General features: G+C 58.6%; 1 protein-coding gene across 1 annotated transcript; it reads right to left on the minus strand.

Moving 5' to 3' along the window:
• Positions 1-4,058: 4,058 nt before the first annotated feature.
• On the minus strand, positions 4,059-12,694 carry LOC121073814. Its single transcript, XM_040565204.1, has 2 exons — positions 11,514-12,694; positions 4,059-4,302 (listed from the first exon to the last, which is right to left on the minus strand). The coding sequence occupies exons 1-2, from the start codon at positions 11,989-11,991 to the stop codon at positions 4,127-4,129; spliced, it is 654 nt and encodes a 217-aa protein (XP_040421138.1). The 5' UTR covers positions 11,992-12,694; the 3' UTR covers positions 4,059-4,126.
• Positions 12,695-14,504: the final 1,810 nt, after the last annotated feature.

A 14,504-nucleotide genomic window follows, 5' to 3' on the forward strand; every position in this document is an offset into this window, starting at 1 on the left:
CCCCCCCCGGGGGATGTCTGTCTGGCTGCCAGGTGGGTGTTTGGGGGCTGCAGAGCACCCGTGGGTGGGTGCAGGCTCTGTCACGGGGCGGTTTGGCGCTGGGACCCGGCAGGAAAACAAGCAGATAAAGCAGCTGGGCAGGAGCTGAGCCAGTGCCAGAAAACGCCCACCTCTGGTGTAACACCACCAGCGAGCCAATTCTTTCTTTTTAGATATACACAGAGATTAGGCTGCCTTAACGAGGCAGTAAAACGCTTTAATAACTAGCGAGGAGAGCTGTTAAAAAGTCCCACGGGCTTTCCCCTCCCTGCGTGCCCCGAAAAGGGCCCGTCCCCTAAGTGCTGCGGCCATTTAATAAGTCATATCAACCCTTGCATGGAAGTCACCTTTTCCCAGGGAGGGAAGAGCCTGGAGCTGGGTCCCATGGTCAGAGGGGTGGCATCCAGCGCGGCCGTGGTCTGGGGAGGTGGTGAAAGGGAGCTGGGGGACCCCAGGCTTGATGCTGCACCCCAATGTCCCGGTGCGTGTTGCAGCAGGATGCTCCCTGCTGTCCCTTGCACTGGTGCAGGGCTGTGTTGCTCCAGTAGCAGATGCTGGGAGGAAAACGCTGCGATTTGGTGCTGCTCGAAAATGCACCCGAGCCGGCTCTGTGCCGCGCGCGAGCACCAGCTTGCCCCGCACCTCCCCGCCACCGCCCTGCCTCCGGCACCAGCTTGGGGATGTAGAGATAAGAAGGTCTAGACAAAAGTGAGTCCAAACGGGCTGGCAGAGCCCTGCTTTCTGCTGCCTTTGTGCTTTGTGGGGTGACCCAGGCACCCCGCTGTGCTCAGTGCCAGGTGGGTGCACCCGTGGTGCTGGGTGCGCTCCCTTATCTCCGTCTCTCCTCCCCGAACCCATCTGCCTCTGCTCGTGAGGCTGCGCTGCAAACAAACAGTGTGGGACCTCGGCGGAGGCATCTCAAAAATCCCTTCTGGCCCCCGCAGCAAATGCTCTGCCTATGCATCACAGCTCCCGTCCCTCCCCGCTGGTGTAACCCTTGGCGGGGAGCTGCGGCGCCACTGTGCTTTGGCAGCAGGGGTGGTCTCCTGGGGAGGCTGAAATGCTGGCGCTGGTCTGAGCAAAGCGGTGAACCCCTGGGGACACCAGTCCCATATCCGAGCTCCCCAGTCCTGCCTCGCTCCATGCTCAGGACCTCTTTGTATGCCTGGCTTTGGCAGCATCCTGGGGCAGCGACGCCTTCCCAGCCTGTCCCCAGCGTGTGGATGTTCCCAGCTCAGGTCTGGATTTGGCCCTGGTACCCAAAACGCCTGTGTGCTGTGGCTGGTTTTGGATGGGGGCCATAGGCACAGCTCTGCAGGCATCTGCTGGGATGAAGGGACAAGGACAGGCTGTGGGTTTGGGCTCCAGGCTCGGTTCCCTGCCTTGTGCCCCCTGGGGAGGATGCTCCAGATGTGCCACCTTCTCCTCCCCTCTGACCTGTCACTTAGGAAATGTCCCCCCTGTTCCCTTATGGGGCTGGGGGTCACCCAGCTCCATGCCACCCCAAGGGTGACACCAAAGGCTGTGTGACCACGGGCACCCCTTGGCCTTTTGGGGTCACCTCGTCACCACCTCCTGCCCGCCAGCCCTGCTCAGGTCCCCGGTGGGAGGGGAGAGGAAGAAAAATCTGTATTGCTCTTCTGAGAAATTAATCTGCTTTTATCGTCTTAGCCCAGCCTGACCTAAAAGAACTCCTCTGTTGTTTTTTTCCACGGGGTGTTTAAAGGGAAAATTACAGTAAACACGTTGCAAAGAGGCCGTGGGAGATAAGGGCCAAGGGAAAATCAGCACGAGCAAGGGCTGCACAGCCTCTGGCAGGATTTCCCGTGCTGCCCCGCTCCTGGGGGCTGGATATGAGGACAGCCTCTGCTGGATATAAGGACGCCCTCTGTGAGCACCAAAAGCAGAAACAGCAGAGGGTTAAAACGCGCTGGGTGCAGGCTGGGGACCTCTGGAGAGAAGTGCTGATGTCCCTGTGCTACACGGCCACCCCTCGTGGTGATGGCTGGCTGTGTCCCCTGGGTGGGGACACGGGTACGCCTCTCCCAGGCACCCTCTTCTGCCCCATTTCACGTCCCTTGTCCCCAGGGGCACAGCACAGGTGGCCCAAGTGCCAGCCCTGCCCTTGCAGCACTGGTATGGGACGTGCGGTGGGGACCCCGGGGGTGACCACAGCATGGCCCTGGCCAGCACCTCCCACGGTGGCAATTTGGGACCTGCAGCCAATTTTGGGCAATTAAAACGCTGAAGCTCAGGCCTCGGGGTTGTTTCCAGATGTGCAGCTGTGCGGAGCTTCCCCCTCCCCTGCCTCAGTTTCCCCCTTGTTACGGGAAGGATTAGGAAGGGAGGAACCCGCCAGGCTCCACCAGCCCCTTCTGCTTCTCCCCCAAAATGTTACGCCCACCCCACAGGGGTCTGAGGCTGTGTTTGGGGTTGGGAGCCTCCTGTTTGTGAGGCTGTGCCAAAAGGCACGCTCTGCCTCCAGCATCTCCAGGAGAAACGGCTGAGGGCTCATAAATGCGCTCAGGACTCAGCACCCGAGCAATTTCTCGTGCCACATCCAGGGGAAAAGGCAGATGTCAGGCGGTGGCGGTGCTGCATGGATTTGGGGATGCTGAGGAAGGTGACACAGGACACCGGTGTCCTCGGCGGTTTGGCAGGGCCCAGCAGGGTCAGTGAAGAGACCAGCTGCAGGCAGACCCAGCGCACGTTTCTGCCGCGTGCTTGGCGCTCGCCGCCTTTGCAGTCGTGCTGCTTTGCAAGACAACCTCGTCCTTTTTCCTTCTCTGCCACTTTTTGGGGTCCTGAGCCCCGTCCTGCTGCCCTGCCAGGCTCACGTGGAGGGGTCCCGGCTGCAGGAGGCCTGGAAGGAGCGGGTGGCCACAGGAGGGAGCTTGGCTCCTTCCTTCACATCCCGCTCCGAGGACAGCGGGTGACAGAGGGACCTGGCCTCAGGTGCCCAGGGGGACACGGGGGACCCCGGTGCCCAGCCCCATGATACTGAACAGGCAGGGGGACGAGGAGACCAGCCGCCCCAAACAAGCTCCTGTTCCCCTGGGACCCTCCCATGTCCCCCAGCCTCCAGCCAGCTCCGATGGTGCCACCCTGCTCCCGGGGACCAACAGGGCTGGCACCTCTCCGGGACCCCAAATCCTTCCTCTGGGTCGATGCAGAGAAAGGGGATGCTGTGACAGCATGAGTGGTGGGATCAGCAGGGGTACATACACACTCACACCACACACACAGAAGTAGGGGGACCAGTGTCACCCCCTGGCTCTGCCCACCCGTGCAGAACAGCCCCCATCTCCCCCCAGCACCCCCAGCAGTGACACCGCCACCCCCGACAGCCACAGCACCATCACTGCTTCTGTGGGGCCAGTGAGGTTCTGGATGAGGCCCTGGCCCTGCTATGGGGTGCCCCGGCTGCCTCGGGCTGGACTGTTTGCCTTTGACCAGGATCAGGCCCCCAGGCGTATTTATTCATTTATTTTTGCCTCCCCCCACCCCCCGCACCCCAAAGAGCTGGGTTTGCTGCAGGTGGGGCCCTGCCTGTCTGTCCGTCTGCTTTGGGCACCGGGCAGGGGGACAAACAGCATGGCAAGGGGGACAAGGAGGCTGTGGGGGGCTGTGAGCAGGGATTTGGGTGGACACCCCCATTTCTCCTTGTCTGCCCCCTGCTCCTTCACCCTTTTCACCACCCCATCCCCACAGCGCAGGACAAGGGCGTGCCAAAGGACCACCCGTCCCCTCTCTGCCGCGTCCCTCTCGCAGCTCCGTCCTCTCGGTGCATTTCTCCAGTTGCCATTTTGCAATTCACAGGGAAGAAAGAGGGGGCACAGACCCACAGGCAGCCACCGGGGCAGGACCGCTGAGCCCTCCTGCCCCCCAGCAATGTCCTTAGGGCTTGGCACAACGGGGACGAGGAGCTCTTCGCCCCACGGCACGGCAGTGGCCGCCACCTCTGCTTGTCCCCCTGCCACCCGTCCCTGCGAGGGGGTTTGCAGGAGAGCAAACGGTGGCAAGAGGGGACCAAGGAGACGTTTTCCCCGGTCCTTCCCCATCCGTGCCACGCGTCCCGTGCCGCCGGTCACGTTTGCTGCGGCAGGTGGCAGGTCTCGCCGATGGCGATGGCCACATCGTGGGGCTGGCGGTCCCGGCGCCGCGGCGCCTCGGGCCCCTCGCCCATCTCGTTGAGGCTGCTGCTGATGCAGTTGACGTCGCTTTTGTTGCTGTTGTCGTCCGGGCTGGGGCCGAAGATCCAGTCTGGGGACGGAGGGGGGAAAAGCACAAAACGAGCCCTTGGTTATTTCGGGGTGTTCCTGTGTCCAAAACCCAGCGTGCCCATTAGGAAATCCTCCATCCCCATCTTCCATCACATCTGTAACTCCGGGTGCTAACACCCAGAAGGGTTCCTCGCCCTCCCAGCCCCTGTCCCACCACCCCAAAGCCATGGGATTGGCTTTTTGCCACTTTTTTTTTTCCAATTTTTTTTTTGCTTTTCTCCGCACTGTGCCGTTTCTCAAGCTGCTGCTTTCTGGAAGCCCTCCTGGCTCAGGCAAACGAAATCACGCCGCTAATCCTGAAAATTAAAACTAAGCGTCTCCGAAGCAAAGCGTGCATCTGGGCTCCCCAGCACGGGAAGGCAAGGTGTTTTGTGCCGTGCCTTTTGGCTGTCACGAAGGGAGGGGACGGTTAAGTAACCGTGTGACATTCAGATGTGGCTGCAGCTGAAATAAGTAAGGCAAGATGGGCTGAGCCAGCGGCTGGGAGCTGTAGCCGGGGACACAAGCACCATGAGAGGGTGTCACGGCCACACCAGGGCTTGGGACCACCATCGGGTGCTGTGGGGCTGCCCCGGGGACGTGGCTCACACCTGGGGTGACTGATGCCCCCAAAGCCCAGAGGTCGCTGCTGGATGGTGCTGTGACCAGGACATCCCCTGCAGCACGAGGGGCTGTGGTTCGGGGCAGGCAGTTGCTGCTGCTTCCCAAATACCTGTTATTTCTGGGGTGGTGAGAGCCAGATGGGGAGGGGGAGGCAACAGAAATGAGAAAAGTAAAGCTGGGGAAACCCAGAAGAGGGGAGGGGTGTCCCTGGGGCTGGGGAGAACAAAGTGGCAGTGGAAACATCTTCAAGGGGGACCGGGACGCTCTCTGGGATGGCTATCTGGTCCCCAATTCCTGGTCTGACAAACAGGGGTGGAAGGGGCGAGGGATCAACTGGATCACAGCCACGTAGGGAGGAGTTGGGCAAAGAGTCCCAGGTACGAAGGGGGAGGAAGATCTCACTTGGTGGCTCACCGTGGTGGCGCAGGTGTGAGCGGAGGGAAGGGAAATACCTGCGGTCCTCTGCGTGCTCAGCGCTGGTCACGGAGCAAAGCACCAAATGCTAAATTTTTTTTTTTTTTTTTGAACCACTAGCCACGGGGCTTCTCCCCTCCTCACCCCTTTCCAGCAGCCAACCCCCCAAAGCTTTGCCATCCATGCAACGTGGTATTTGGCTTTCCTCTCCGTCCTGCACCCCACCGGCCTCGCCGCCCCCAGGAGCACATCGAGCACTTTTTGAGGTGACAGCCACGCCACGGGGACGGGGCTTGGGTCAAAGCCCACCATGGGGGAGCGGAGGGGTGGGCGTCCCCTGCCTCTGCGAGCACCTGGGCTGGCCTCAGCCCTCGCTTGGCGTGATGAGGAGCCGGAAGGCAGTAACGAGATTGCCTCCCACAAATACTATTAAAGCCCTCGGCTTGCTTTCCTTGACGTCAGCGCTAAAACTCCGGTGGGAGCCGGTCCGGCCGGGAAGACCTGGGGATGGGGAATCAGCCGAGGATGCAGAGAGTTGGGTGAGGGGTCCCGAAGCATCCCGGGAGCTGCTGGGCGAGGGCTGCATGGTGCAGAGTGTGAAAAGGCAGTGGGAAGGGAAGAAAATATTATTGAACACCTGTGAGCAAGGGGAGGTGGCACTCGGTGGCCAGGTGGCGAGCCTTTGGGGATGCGTGTGGGCAGCAAGAGATGCAAGAGCAAGACACGGCAGTGGTAAAGGGAGAAATGCAGGGGATTTTTTGGGAGAGCACCGGGAGGGCTCGGCAAAAGGCTCTCAGCACATCCTCGCCCGAGAGGACGTCGCTGGCTGGCGCTCCGTCTGCTCCCCGGGTGCGTGCGGGCAGGATTGTGCGCGCTAATCCGAACCGCCGCTTCCCTGGGAATTATTTCTGGAGCCTGCTGGATCTAATTACCCGGTAATCTGCAGGAAGATGTAATTAGGCTGTCATTAGAGGGTATTTACTGCGATGCCTTTATGATTTGACTGTGTAAGTAAGGAGTGAAGTAATTACACAATTACATGTTATTTGTGGCCATTTGCGGCCTGTAGCTGTGGCGTGTTGCCTTGTGTGGATGGGGGGAGCCAGGGAGGGCAGCGAAGCCCCGCGTGGAGCCACCGGGGGATTTTTCAGATGGGGATGGGGATGAGGATGAGGATGGGGATGGGGATGGGGATGGAGTCGGAGTTGGGATGGGGATGGGATGGGGATGGGGTTGGGATGGGGATGGGGTGGGGATGGGGATGGGGATGGGGAAGGGATGGGGATAGGGAAGGGATGGGGATGGGGTGCTGCACCTCACATCATACACAAGTCTGAATTAGAAATCTTTGATGATAAATGCTGCAGGAGGGTTTGTAAACAGCTAATGGAGGGTGCTGAGCAGCCAGGAGCCGAGGGACGGTGGTTACAGGCAGAAGGTAGGTAAAGCCCTTAACATCGTGTTGGGTATTTCTCTCTCCATCATATAAATTTTTAGCACATGAGCAACATAAAACAAACACAATTGCCACCAAGAGGAAAATGAAATCCTGTTTTGGAGCAAAGTCAACCTTCATGTTTACACGTGGTCCAGCTAGGTAGCAAGGAAACCAGGCGGCAGCACCTGCACAGAACCCCCTGCTCCTTTGCACACTCACACAGGAGCCCCCCCTAACAGGGGCCAGGCTACAAAATCAGGGCACGTAGGCATGCACCAACACCCCCATGAATGCCTCAGATAAACCAGAAAGGGACAAAGTGACTTTCCCAGCCAGGCTGGGGGAGCAGCACCTGGCTCTCAGCCCCCTTCTTGCTCTCCCATTGGCGCCTGCTGGAGCCTGGCAGGGTGGAAGCGTGGTGCTGGGGTGGGATCGATGCGGAGCCATTGGTCCAGAGCAGCTGGGGAGCGGAGATAGGGCAGCCCGGGTACATCAGGAGCTGCGGGACGGCGTCGCTCCCTAAATAGCTGAGTGACATGGCACAAAGTGCCCTGTGCTACCTGGCTCGGTGTGAGGCAGCATCCCAGCTGCGGGACCCTGGGCATGCACTGGTCCCTTGGGATGCTGCAGGGAGCCCGCACAGCCATTCAGGCTGCTTTCAGAGGGCTAAAGCCCTTGTTCCTTCTGTGTAATTAGTTTGAATCTGACCCTATTAGAGGCACTTTCGCTCTGATGTTAGCACTTTGACATCTGTGCTGTGCTCTACAATAGGTGCCACGAAAACGGGTCTGGCTGTGACCTCGATAGTGCAGGGGTTTCTCACCGGGGTGAGAATTGGGGTCGGGAGAGGAGCAGAAGGAGCAGGGAAAGGGCTGAAATTGAAATGCAACCCAGCGGGCGAGACATTCACGCTCCCTGCCGAGATGGATACCAGCAGCGGAAGGGGAAATGTGTTAGATGAACGATCAACCTCGTGCTTGGGTTTTATTTGCTTTAAATGGAGCTGGGTGTGAAAACAGCTGCTAAAAAAGCCCTTGTTCCAGTGCTGGGAGCAGAAGTGCCTCCTCGTTGGAAGCAGGTCCCGACCCACGGGTCTGCAGCGGGGCAGGAGCTGGCCACAGCCGGACAGATGGACGTCAGTTCATGGATATCCCTCTCTGCAGCAGGACAGACGCCCCAAAAGGGAAACTGAGGCATGGGGGGAGTGCCAGGGGTGGGTTAGCACCAATATGGGGGCACAGAGGGGAACCTGACCCTGTCTCTTCCTGTAACTTTGGTGGGCAAATGAAGTCGTCCTCCAAACATAGACCAAAAAGGAGACGTAAGCCCTCTGTGCTGGGCCTGGCACAACCTGCAGTCCCTGCCTCCCGGAGGAGCCGCGGGCTGCAGCATCCAAGGGCCCTGCGGATCTGCGGGGGAGCAAAGAAAGGCAGAGCCCAGCTCCCCGCAGGATCACCCAGCAGCTATTTTCAGCCACGCTACATTCATGCACGCTTTCTTTTGTTCGAGGAGACGGCCTCCCAAAGAAGCCCAAAAAACGTGGTGGATGGAGATAAGTCTGGAAAATAAAAATCCAGCTACTGGGCAAAAGGGCAAAGGAAAGAGAGACCCCGCTGCGAGAACAGCTCGGGGTTTTGAGCAGTCCCAAAGCCACCAACAAGCACTGCACCCCCAGAACCTGCCCTGCATCTGTCTTGGGACTGTTCCCAAAGGAGAAATTTGGGCAAGGTCTCCTCTGTGGATCAGCAAGGCAGAGGAGACCTCGGTTTACCTGGGGGACACGGCGGAGCACGGGCTTCCACGCATAGCAGCGGCTCCTTCCCTTGCAGACAGCGCCGTGCTTTCCTCGGGCATCACCCGCGCTGCAGTCCCCATGGCAACTGCTTTGTTTCGAGTCAAACTTTTTAAAAATTTAATTCCTTTTTTTTTTTTTTTTTTTTCCTTTTCTTTATTTTGCGTTTAAATAAGGGCAATTTGCAGTGAACCGCTGGGGCTGGAGGAGGGAGGGCGGGCTGATTCCCGAGGATTGCAGTAATTAGGCGCTCCCTACGTTGGCGACAGCCTTGTAATTTGCCAAGCCGGCACTTGCTGTCTCCAGCAGCTCCCCCTCGCTCCGAGTTAAGCTGCTTTCCAAAGGCTTCAGCCTGATTTGTCTTAGCCGGGTCTGATCTACAGACAGCAGCCTTCCTCCTGCCATGGGGCCTCACCTCCATCCCTGCACGAAGGCACCCGATGAATTTGGGGAACCCAGAGCTGGGGGTTGGCCACCCTATTCCATCACAGTCCCTTCCCCAAAGCCTTGCTGGTGGAGCTCTCCCAAGGATTTTGCCCAGAGCTTTTTCTCCCCGGACACTTCCTCGGCCAGGTCTCTCTGGGAAGAGCTCCAGCTCATCCCCACCCCGCTGAGCGTCGCAGCACCACTTGTCTCCCTGGGGCTGCGGGGCCACCAAGCTCTCAATGATTTTTCTAAAGAAATGCCCACTTGGATTTCACAGGGGAAAGGCACCAAGGAGCCTCTCTGCCACCCCAAACCAAGCCCAGCACCACTTTGTGGGGTCCCCAGGAGCTGGGCAGTGCTCCGACAGCCAGCCGTGCCCTACAAGCTGCTGATGAGGAGTCAAAACCATCCCCGAGGTTGCTGAGGGGATGCTCAAAGTAGCGATTAACTATTCACACTTTAATCTCCCTGAAACAGGCTCCAGCCCTTTGGCATCTTATTTCCATCTGTCTCTGTATCCTTCTCAATATGATTAGCACAGAAATGCTGAGAGCAGAGGGTTGAGCTGCTGCTGAGTGTATAAATCTGGGCATTGTGTCAGAGCAGCTAATAGGCTGCCTTCTGATTTACTGTCCCCCAGTCCTTCTGTCCTGCCCCAAAAGTCATTTTAAGCAAACTTATTCAAAAGCAACCTTCTCCTCAAAGGCTGCAGCTCGGTGGTGGGAACAAACACGACCTTGCCTGCTCCTCTCCGAGAGCTGGCTCGTTGCAAACGGTGTGGCGATGGGCTCAGAGTGCTAAATGGGACAGCCCCGGACAACGAGTTCGGGAAAGGCACTCAGCTGGGTTTCTGACCCCTATTCGGGGAGATGCCAGCTCTGCTGGAGCAGGGATGGAGCCTGGCATGGTGGGGGCATCCCCCCTGGGACGGGCTGCTCCCGACCAGACACAACCTGGGCAGCCCCCAGCTCTGTCCCTGCGCCCACTTGGCCGTGGAGCTGCCAAAGACTTTGGGAATCCCTCTGCAAAGGCAGCAAAGGGCTTTGCAAAGGACAGGACACCCCTCTCACCCCCGTCCCATGCAGAGGAAGAAGCCAGAGGTGCCCAGCGTGCTCTGCCCAAGGTCACCAGGGCTGCAGATAGCATTGTGGGGGCACCCAGTCTGACCCAGTCCCGCGAGCGTCTCAGGGCAGGACGTGTGTATTTTTAGGTGTTGTCACCGCTGCTTACCTTCCTCGGGAAGGCAACGGTTAAGTCATCTGAGCGGCAGAGCCAGGAGATGTTACAGCCCCAGAAAGCTGCTGATTAAGTGTTAAATATAACACCTAAAGACTGTTTTTGGTCCCTTCACCTGGGGGGGAGAACGCCCTCCCGAGCAGCTCCCTGCCCTTTTCAGAGCTGAGCCTCACGCGAGACCCTGAAGCCCTGCCAGGAGGTTTGTCCCCCTCCTGTCCCAGATACCTGTCCCCACACCAGGATCCCCTGCCTGAGGGGCTTTGCCAACAAGGAGCAGAAGCTGCCCACCGTGCAGGCTCGGTGTTCTGGGGGTGGGGGGGGTGCATCCCCTGTGCCCCAGGAGAGGGGAAATAAGGGGGAACCATGAATGACCACAGGGACTTTGCTCCAGATGAGTGTGATCTCCCTCCCACCACATAGAAGGAGCCCGGGGGGTTTGTCCCTGGCTGGGGGCGAAGGGTGAGCAAAGGGATTTCAGCCCCGATGCCCTGCAGGGGGACATCCTTCCCCGGGGATTTTAGGGCTCGGTGCCACCAGCCACATGAGCTATGGGGCAAACAGCGAGAATATCACTGGGGCCTTGCTGCGAGCTGCCCGGCACCGCTGCCCTCCCACATTCAGCCCAGGTCTCCAATGATGAGGGACATCGTTCATCAGCACCGGGAGGGACCGAAAGAGCCAGGAGGCCAATTCTCATAAAAAATATGCACTCTTCTCACGATCATTTTACAGGGCTGTCACAGCAGCCCCAGAGGCTGTGATCACTGTGCTAGGCGCTGTGTAAGGGAGCAAGGCTACCGAGCCGTGTTTCCTAGGAGTTTGTGGATGCGCTGTGTCTAACAAGACGTTAAGCTCACATTGCAGGTTTCCTTGCACAGCACACGGGTGGGTCGTTATCCCGTACCCAGGTATCTGTTGCCGTGAAACTTCTCATCATAGGGACCTCTAATCCAAGCTCGGTCAAAGCTGGCCAAGGGGCTGAAAAGCATTTGCAGCACAGACACGCTCACGTACACATTTATACACATGCACACGCATGCACAAGCATAATTTTTTTTTTTAGGAAGGGGGTCCAAGGGTTTCCTCTGGGAAGCTGGTCAACATGCAGCTCAGTTGGGAGAGCCCAGCACATGGGATTAAGTCACACTCCAGTAAATGTGAAAGGGCCAGGGCTCGGTCTAAAACTCACCCACATCCAAGGAAACAATCTGGCCATCATCCCCAGGCTTTGCACCAGGCTCTTTTTGCCCATATGCCTCAAAGGCGTGATGCCCACACTCACCTATAAAGTCGTGAATGAGGTCCTTGATGAGGTGCCCGACGATGGCGTACGCCACTGCCACCACCACCAGGGCTGCCATGAGAAGGTAGAGGACAGCCTTGGGCAGGGGGATGGCATCACGAGGAGGGGGTTTGTACTCCTTGTAAAGCTGGTCATTGTCCGAGTACGAGTACTGGAACAAGTGGTCCAGGCCGGCGGTGAAATTGCTGGAGTTCATGGACTGGCTGTTGGACAGGTAGTTGTCCTGCTCGGGGTCCTGGAGGACACTTACCACCGAGCTGGTGGTGGCTTCCACTTGCTGTACCAAGTTCAGAGTCTTGTTCACGCTGGGGAGGATCTGGGAGAGGAAAGTGCTCCAATCTTTGATGGCACTGATGTTGCAAATGATCATAATTGCAGTGAGGAAAGAGCTCTCCAAGCCAGAGAGATTTAAAGGGGAAAGAAACAGGCAAAAACTGCTGTGCTTACCCCGAACCATACACTTCAAACCAGGCAGAGGAAGTCTTGCTGGGGAAGGTTTCTCAACAGCAAATTCTTAGATGACCCGGTCAGGATGCGTCCGTGGTCCATCGGTCCTCACTCCAGGAAAGGCGCACAGCAAGCCCCTAGGGGCACCGAGTTCCTTGGGAAAAAGTAGGTGCTGGAAGGAATTTGAGCAACATCATTTTTGTTCCTCGGCTCCTTCTTCCCGATGCCGTTTGCTGATGAAACCTGGGGAGATGGGCTCCTGTAGGTATTTTCGGTCATCCGGAAAAGAGACGGCAAACTGCCCTCCTCCAGCTTCTCTTCGCGGGTGCCTGTCCTTGCAGGGAGAGGAGCAGCGGGCTGGTGCGCTGCGATGTGCCGTGACCACCCGTGGAGAGACCACCGAGGGGAAAGGTGGCTCAAAACGCCCAAAGTTCAGCTGCTCCCGGTGCGCTCTGAAGCCGGAGCCGCTCAGCCCCCGTCCTCGCCAGCCGGGCTTGCAGCAACTTCTGCCAGCATCTCCCGCTCCCAGCCCTTCGGAGCCCAAATCCCGGGCAGATAATGAAAGAAGGGAGCCCGGCGGTGTCCGGAGGGCAGCCGAGCCTCGGCTTTTCCCTCGGGGACTTGTGCGAGGGAGCGGCTCGCGGATGCTCCGCCTGGCTTTCCTCCGTGCCCGGCTCCCCGCCGCCCCCCCTTGCTTCCCGCAGCCGAGCCGCCTCCAGCGGGGGGCTCCTCCTGGGGTCGTGCCTCCCCCCGACCCCTCTGTCCGAGCCGAGCCAAACCTCCCCCGGGGCTTGCAAAGCGGCTCCGGAGCCAGCGCGGAGCGCAGCCGGGGTGCGGGAGCTGCGGTGCCGGCAGGCGGGGCACTGCCGGGAGGAGGGCAGGATGGGTGCTGAGGGCAGGATGGGTGCTGAAGACAGGACGGATGCCGAAGGCAGGATGGATGCCGAGGGCAGGATGGGTGCTGAGGGCAGGATGGGTGCTGAGGGCAGGATGGGTGCTGAAGACAGGATGGATGCCGAAGGCAGGATGGATGCCGAGGGCAGGATGGGTGCTGAGCCCTTGCACCGGCACCCGTGCTCTCCCCCGAGCCCCTGCCCGGCGAAGTTTTGGGGTCAGAGGGATGCTGGCTCGCAGGGAGCTGAGCCCTCTGAGTGTCCCCCTGCCCGGTGAGCTTGGTGAGAGCCGGGCTGGTCACCTCGGTGCTGGTTTTAAACCCGTCCGGATCGCCTACGAATACAGGTCTCCTTTATCCACCTCGGCAATGGGATTTCGCCGGGGTGCTGGCTCCGCTAGAAGGTGCTGGGGTTTTATTCAAATGGAAGGAATCTTAGAGAGGGCAAATTGTCCCTCTGTATTTGGAGGTGAAAATAAATCACAGCCCCATTTTTCACATCTACTTGTGTGTGTGTGTGTGTGCAGCTTCACCGTGTAAGAAATAGCTGTTGTGAGGGCAAGGAAACCACTACATTAGGCCTGAATGCAGCCAAATGGGGCTTCTGAGAAGTAATAGCTAACGATTCACATATTTTCTTGTGCTACCAACCAGCTGCAGTCCCGCCAGCTGCATTTAGGTTGGGAAGGTACAGAATGAAATGAAACGGCCCGCCCTTACAGTGAGATCACAAGGGCTCAGGTAGATGATGGATGGTTTGTCCAGCCCGGGAGCAAAGGAAATGTGGAGGAAAAGGCTTTTCTGCCCCACCCTTGTGCACGGGCTAGGTCCCAGTGACCTGCCAGGCCAGATTTTATCCGTCCAAGAGGGAAAATGTGGCCAGATTTATTTGCTTTACAGAAGCTCTTCAATGCAAGGCGTTTTGAGATCCATACAGTGGTGCCGTGGCACAGCCTGGCTTTTCCCTACTCCGTAGACACGTCTTTTGGCTGGGGTCTCCAGGAGGAGAGGGCAACCCGCGGGGCTTGCCTGCTGCTCCTCGGGGCCTGACGCTGCTCTGAAGCTGTATTTCACCAGTTGCCATGGCACCACCAGCACATCAGCCCGAGGAAGAGGGAGAGCACCCAGCCAGGCTGAGCCGTCCCTGTGGCTCGCTGCTACCCGGGGATCTGGGTGCCACCAACCCCAGGTGGGTTCCCACCGCCCTTGTATTCCCAGGTGGAGATGGAGCCAGGCAATTTTGGGTTAGAGACCTGGGTGGCTGGGTTGGGGGCTCTGCCCCGTGTGATATGGGGCAAAACAGCCACGAAACAGGACGCCGGATGAGGTGAGCCATCAGCTGGTGGCTCTCCACCTGCCTGGGGACCTGACAGCAGCAGCCCGTGCCTCGCTCCAGCGGGACAGGGAGCAACCTGCTGTGGTTTCCCCACAACCCTTGTGGGGCTGTGCTGGGAAGGGGCTGGAGAAGCACTTGGGGGACCCCCAAGGTCTGCTGCAGGCGCTGTATTCATTAAAGGGCTTAGGATAATACTCAAAACCTTCCAGCTCTTGTGTTTCCCTGCAGTGAAAGTAGAGTTGGTCTCTTTCATTTCCATTAATGCCTGTACCAGTTCAAAACAACTAAATAGATG

This window comes from Cygnus olor, chromosome 8, assembly GCF_009769625.2.
Source record: "Cygnus olor isolate bCygOlo1 chromosome 8, bCygOlo1.pri.v2, whole genome shotgun sequence".
Lineage (NCBI taxonomy): Eukaryota > Metazoa > Chordata > Aves > Anseriformes > Anatidae > Cygnus > Cygnus olor.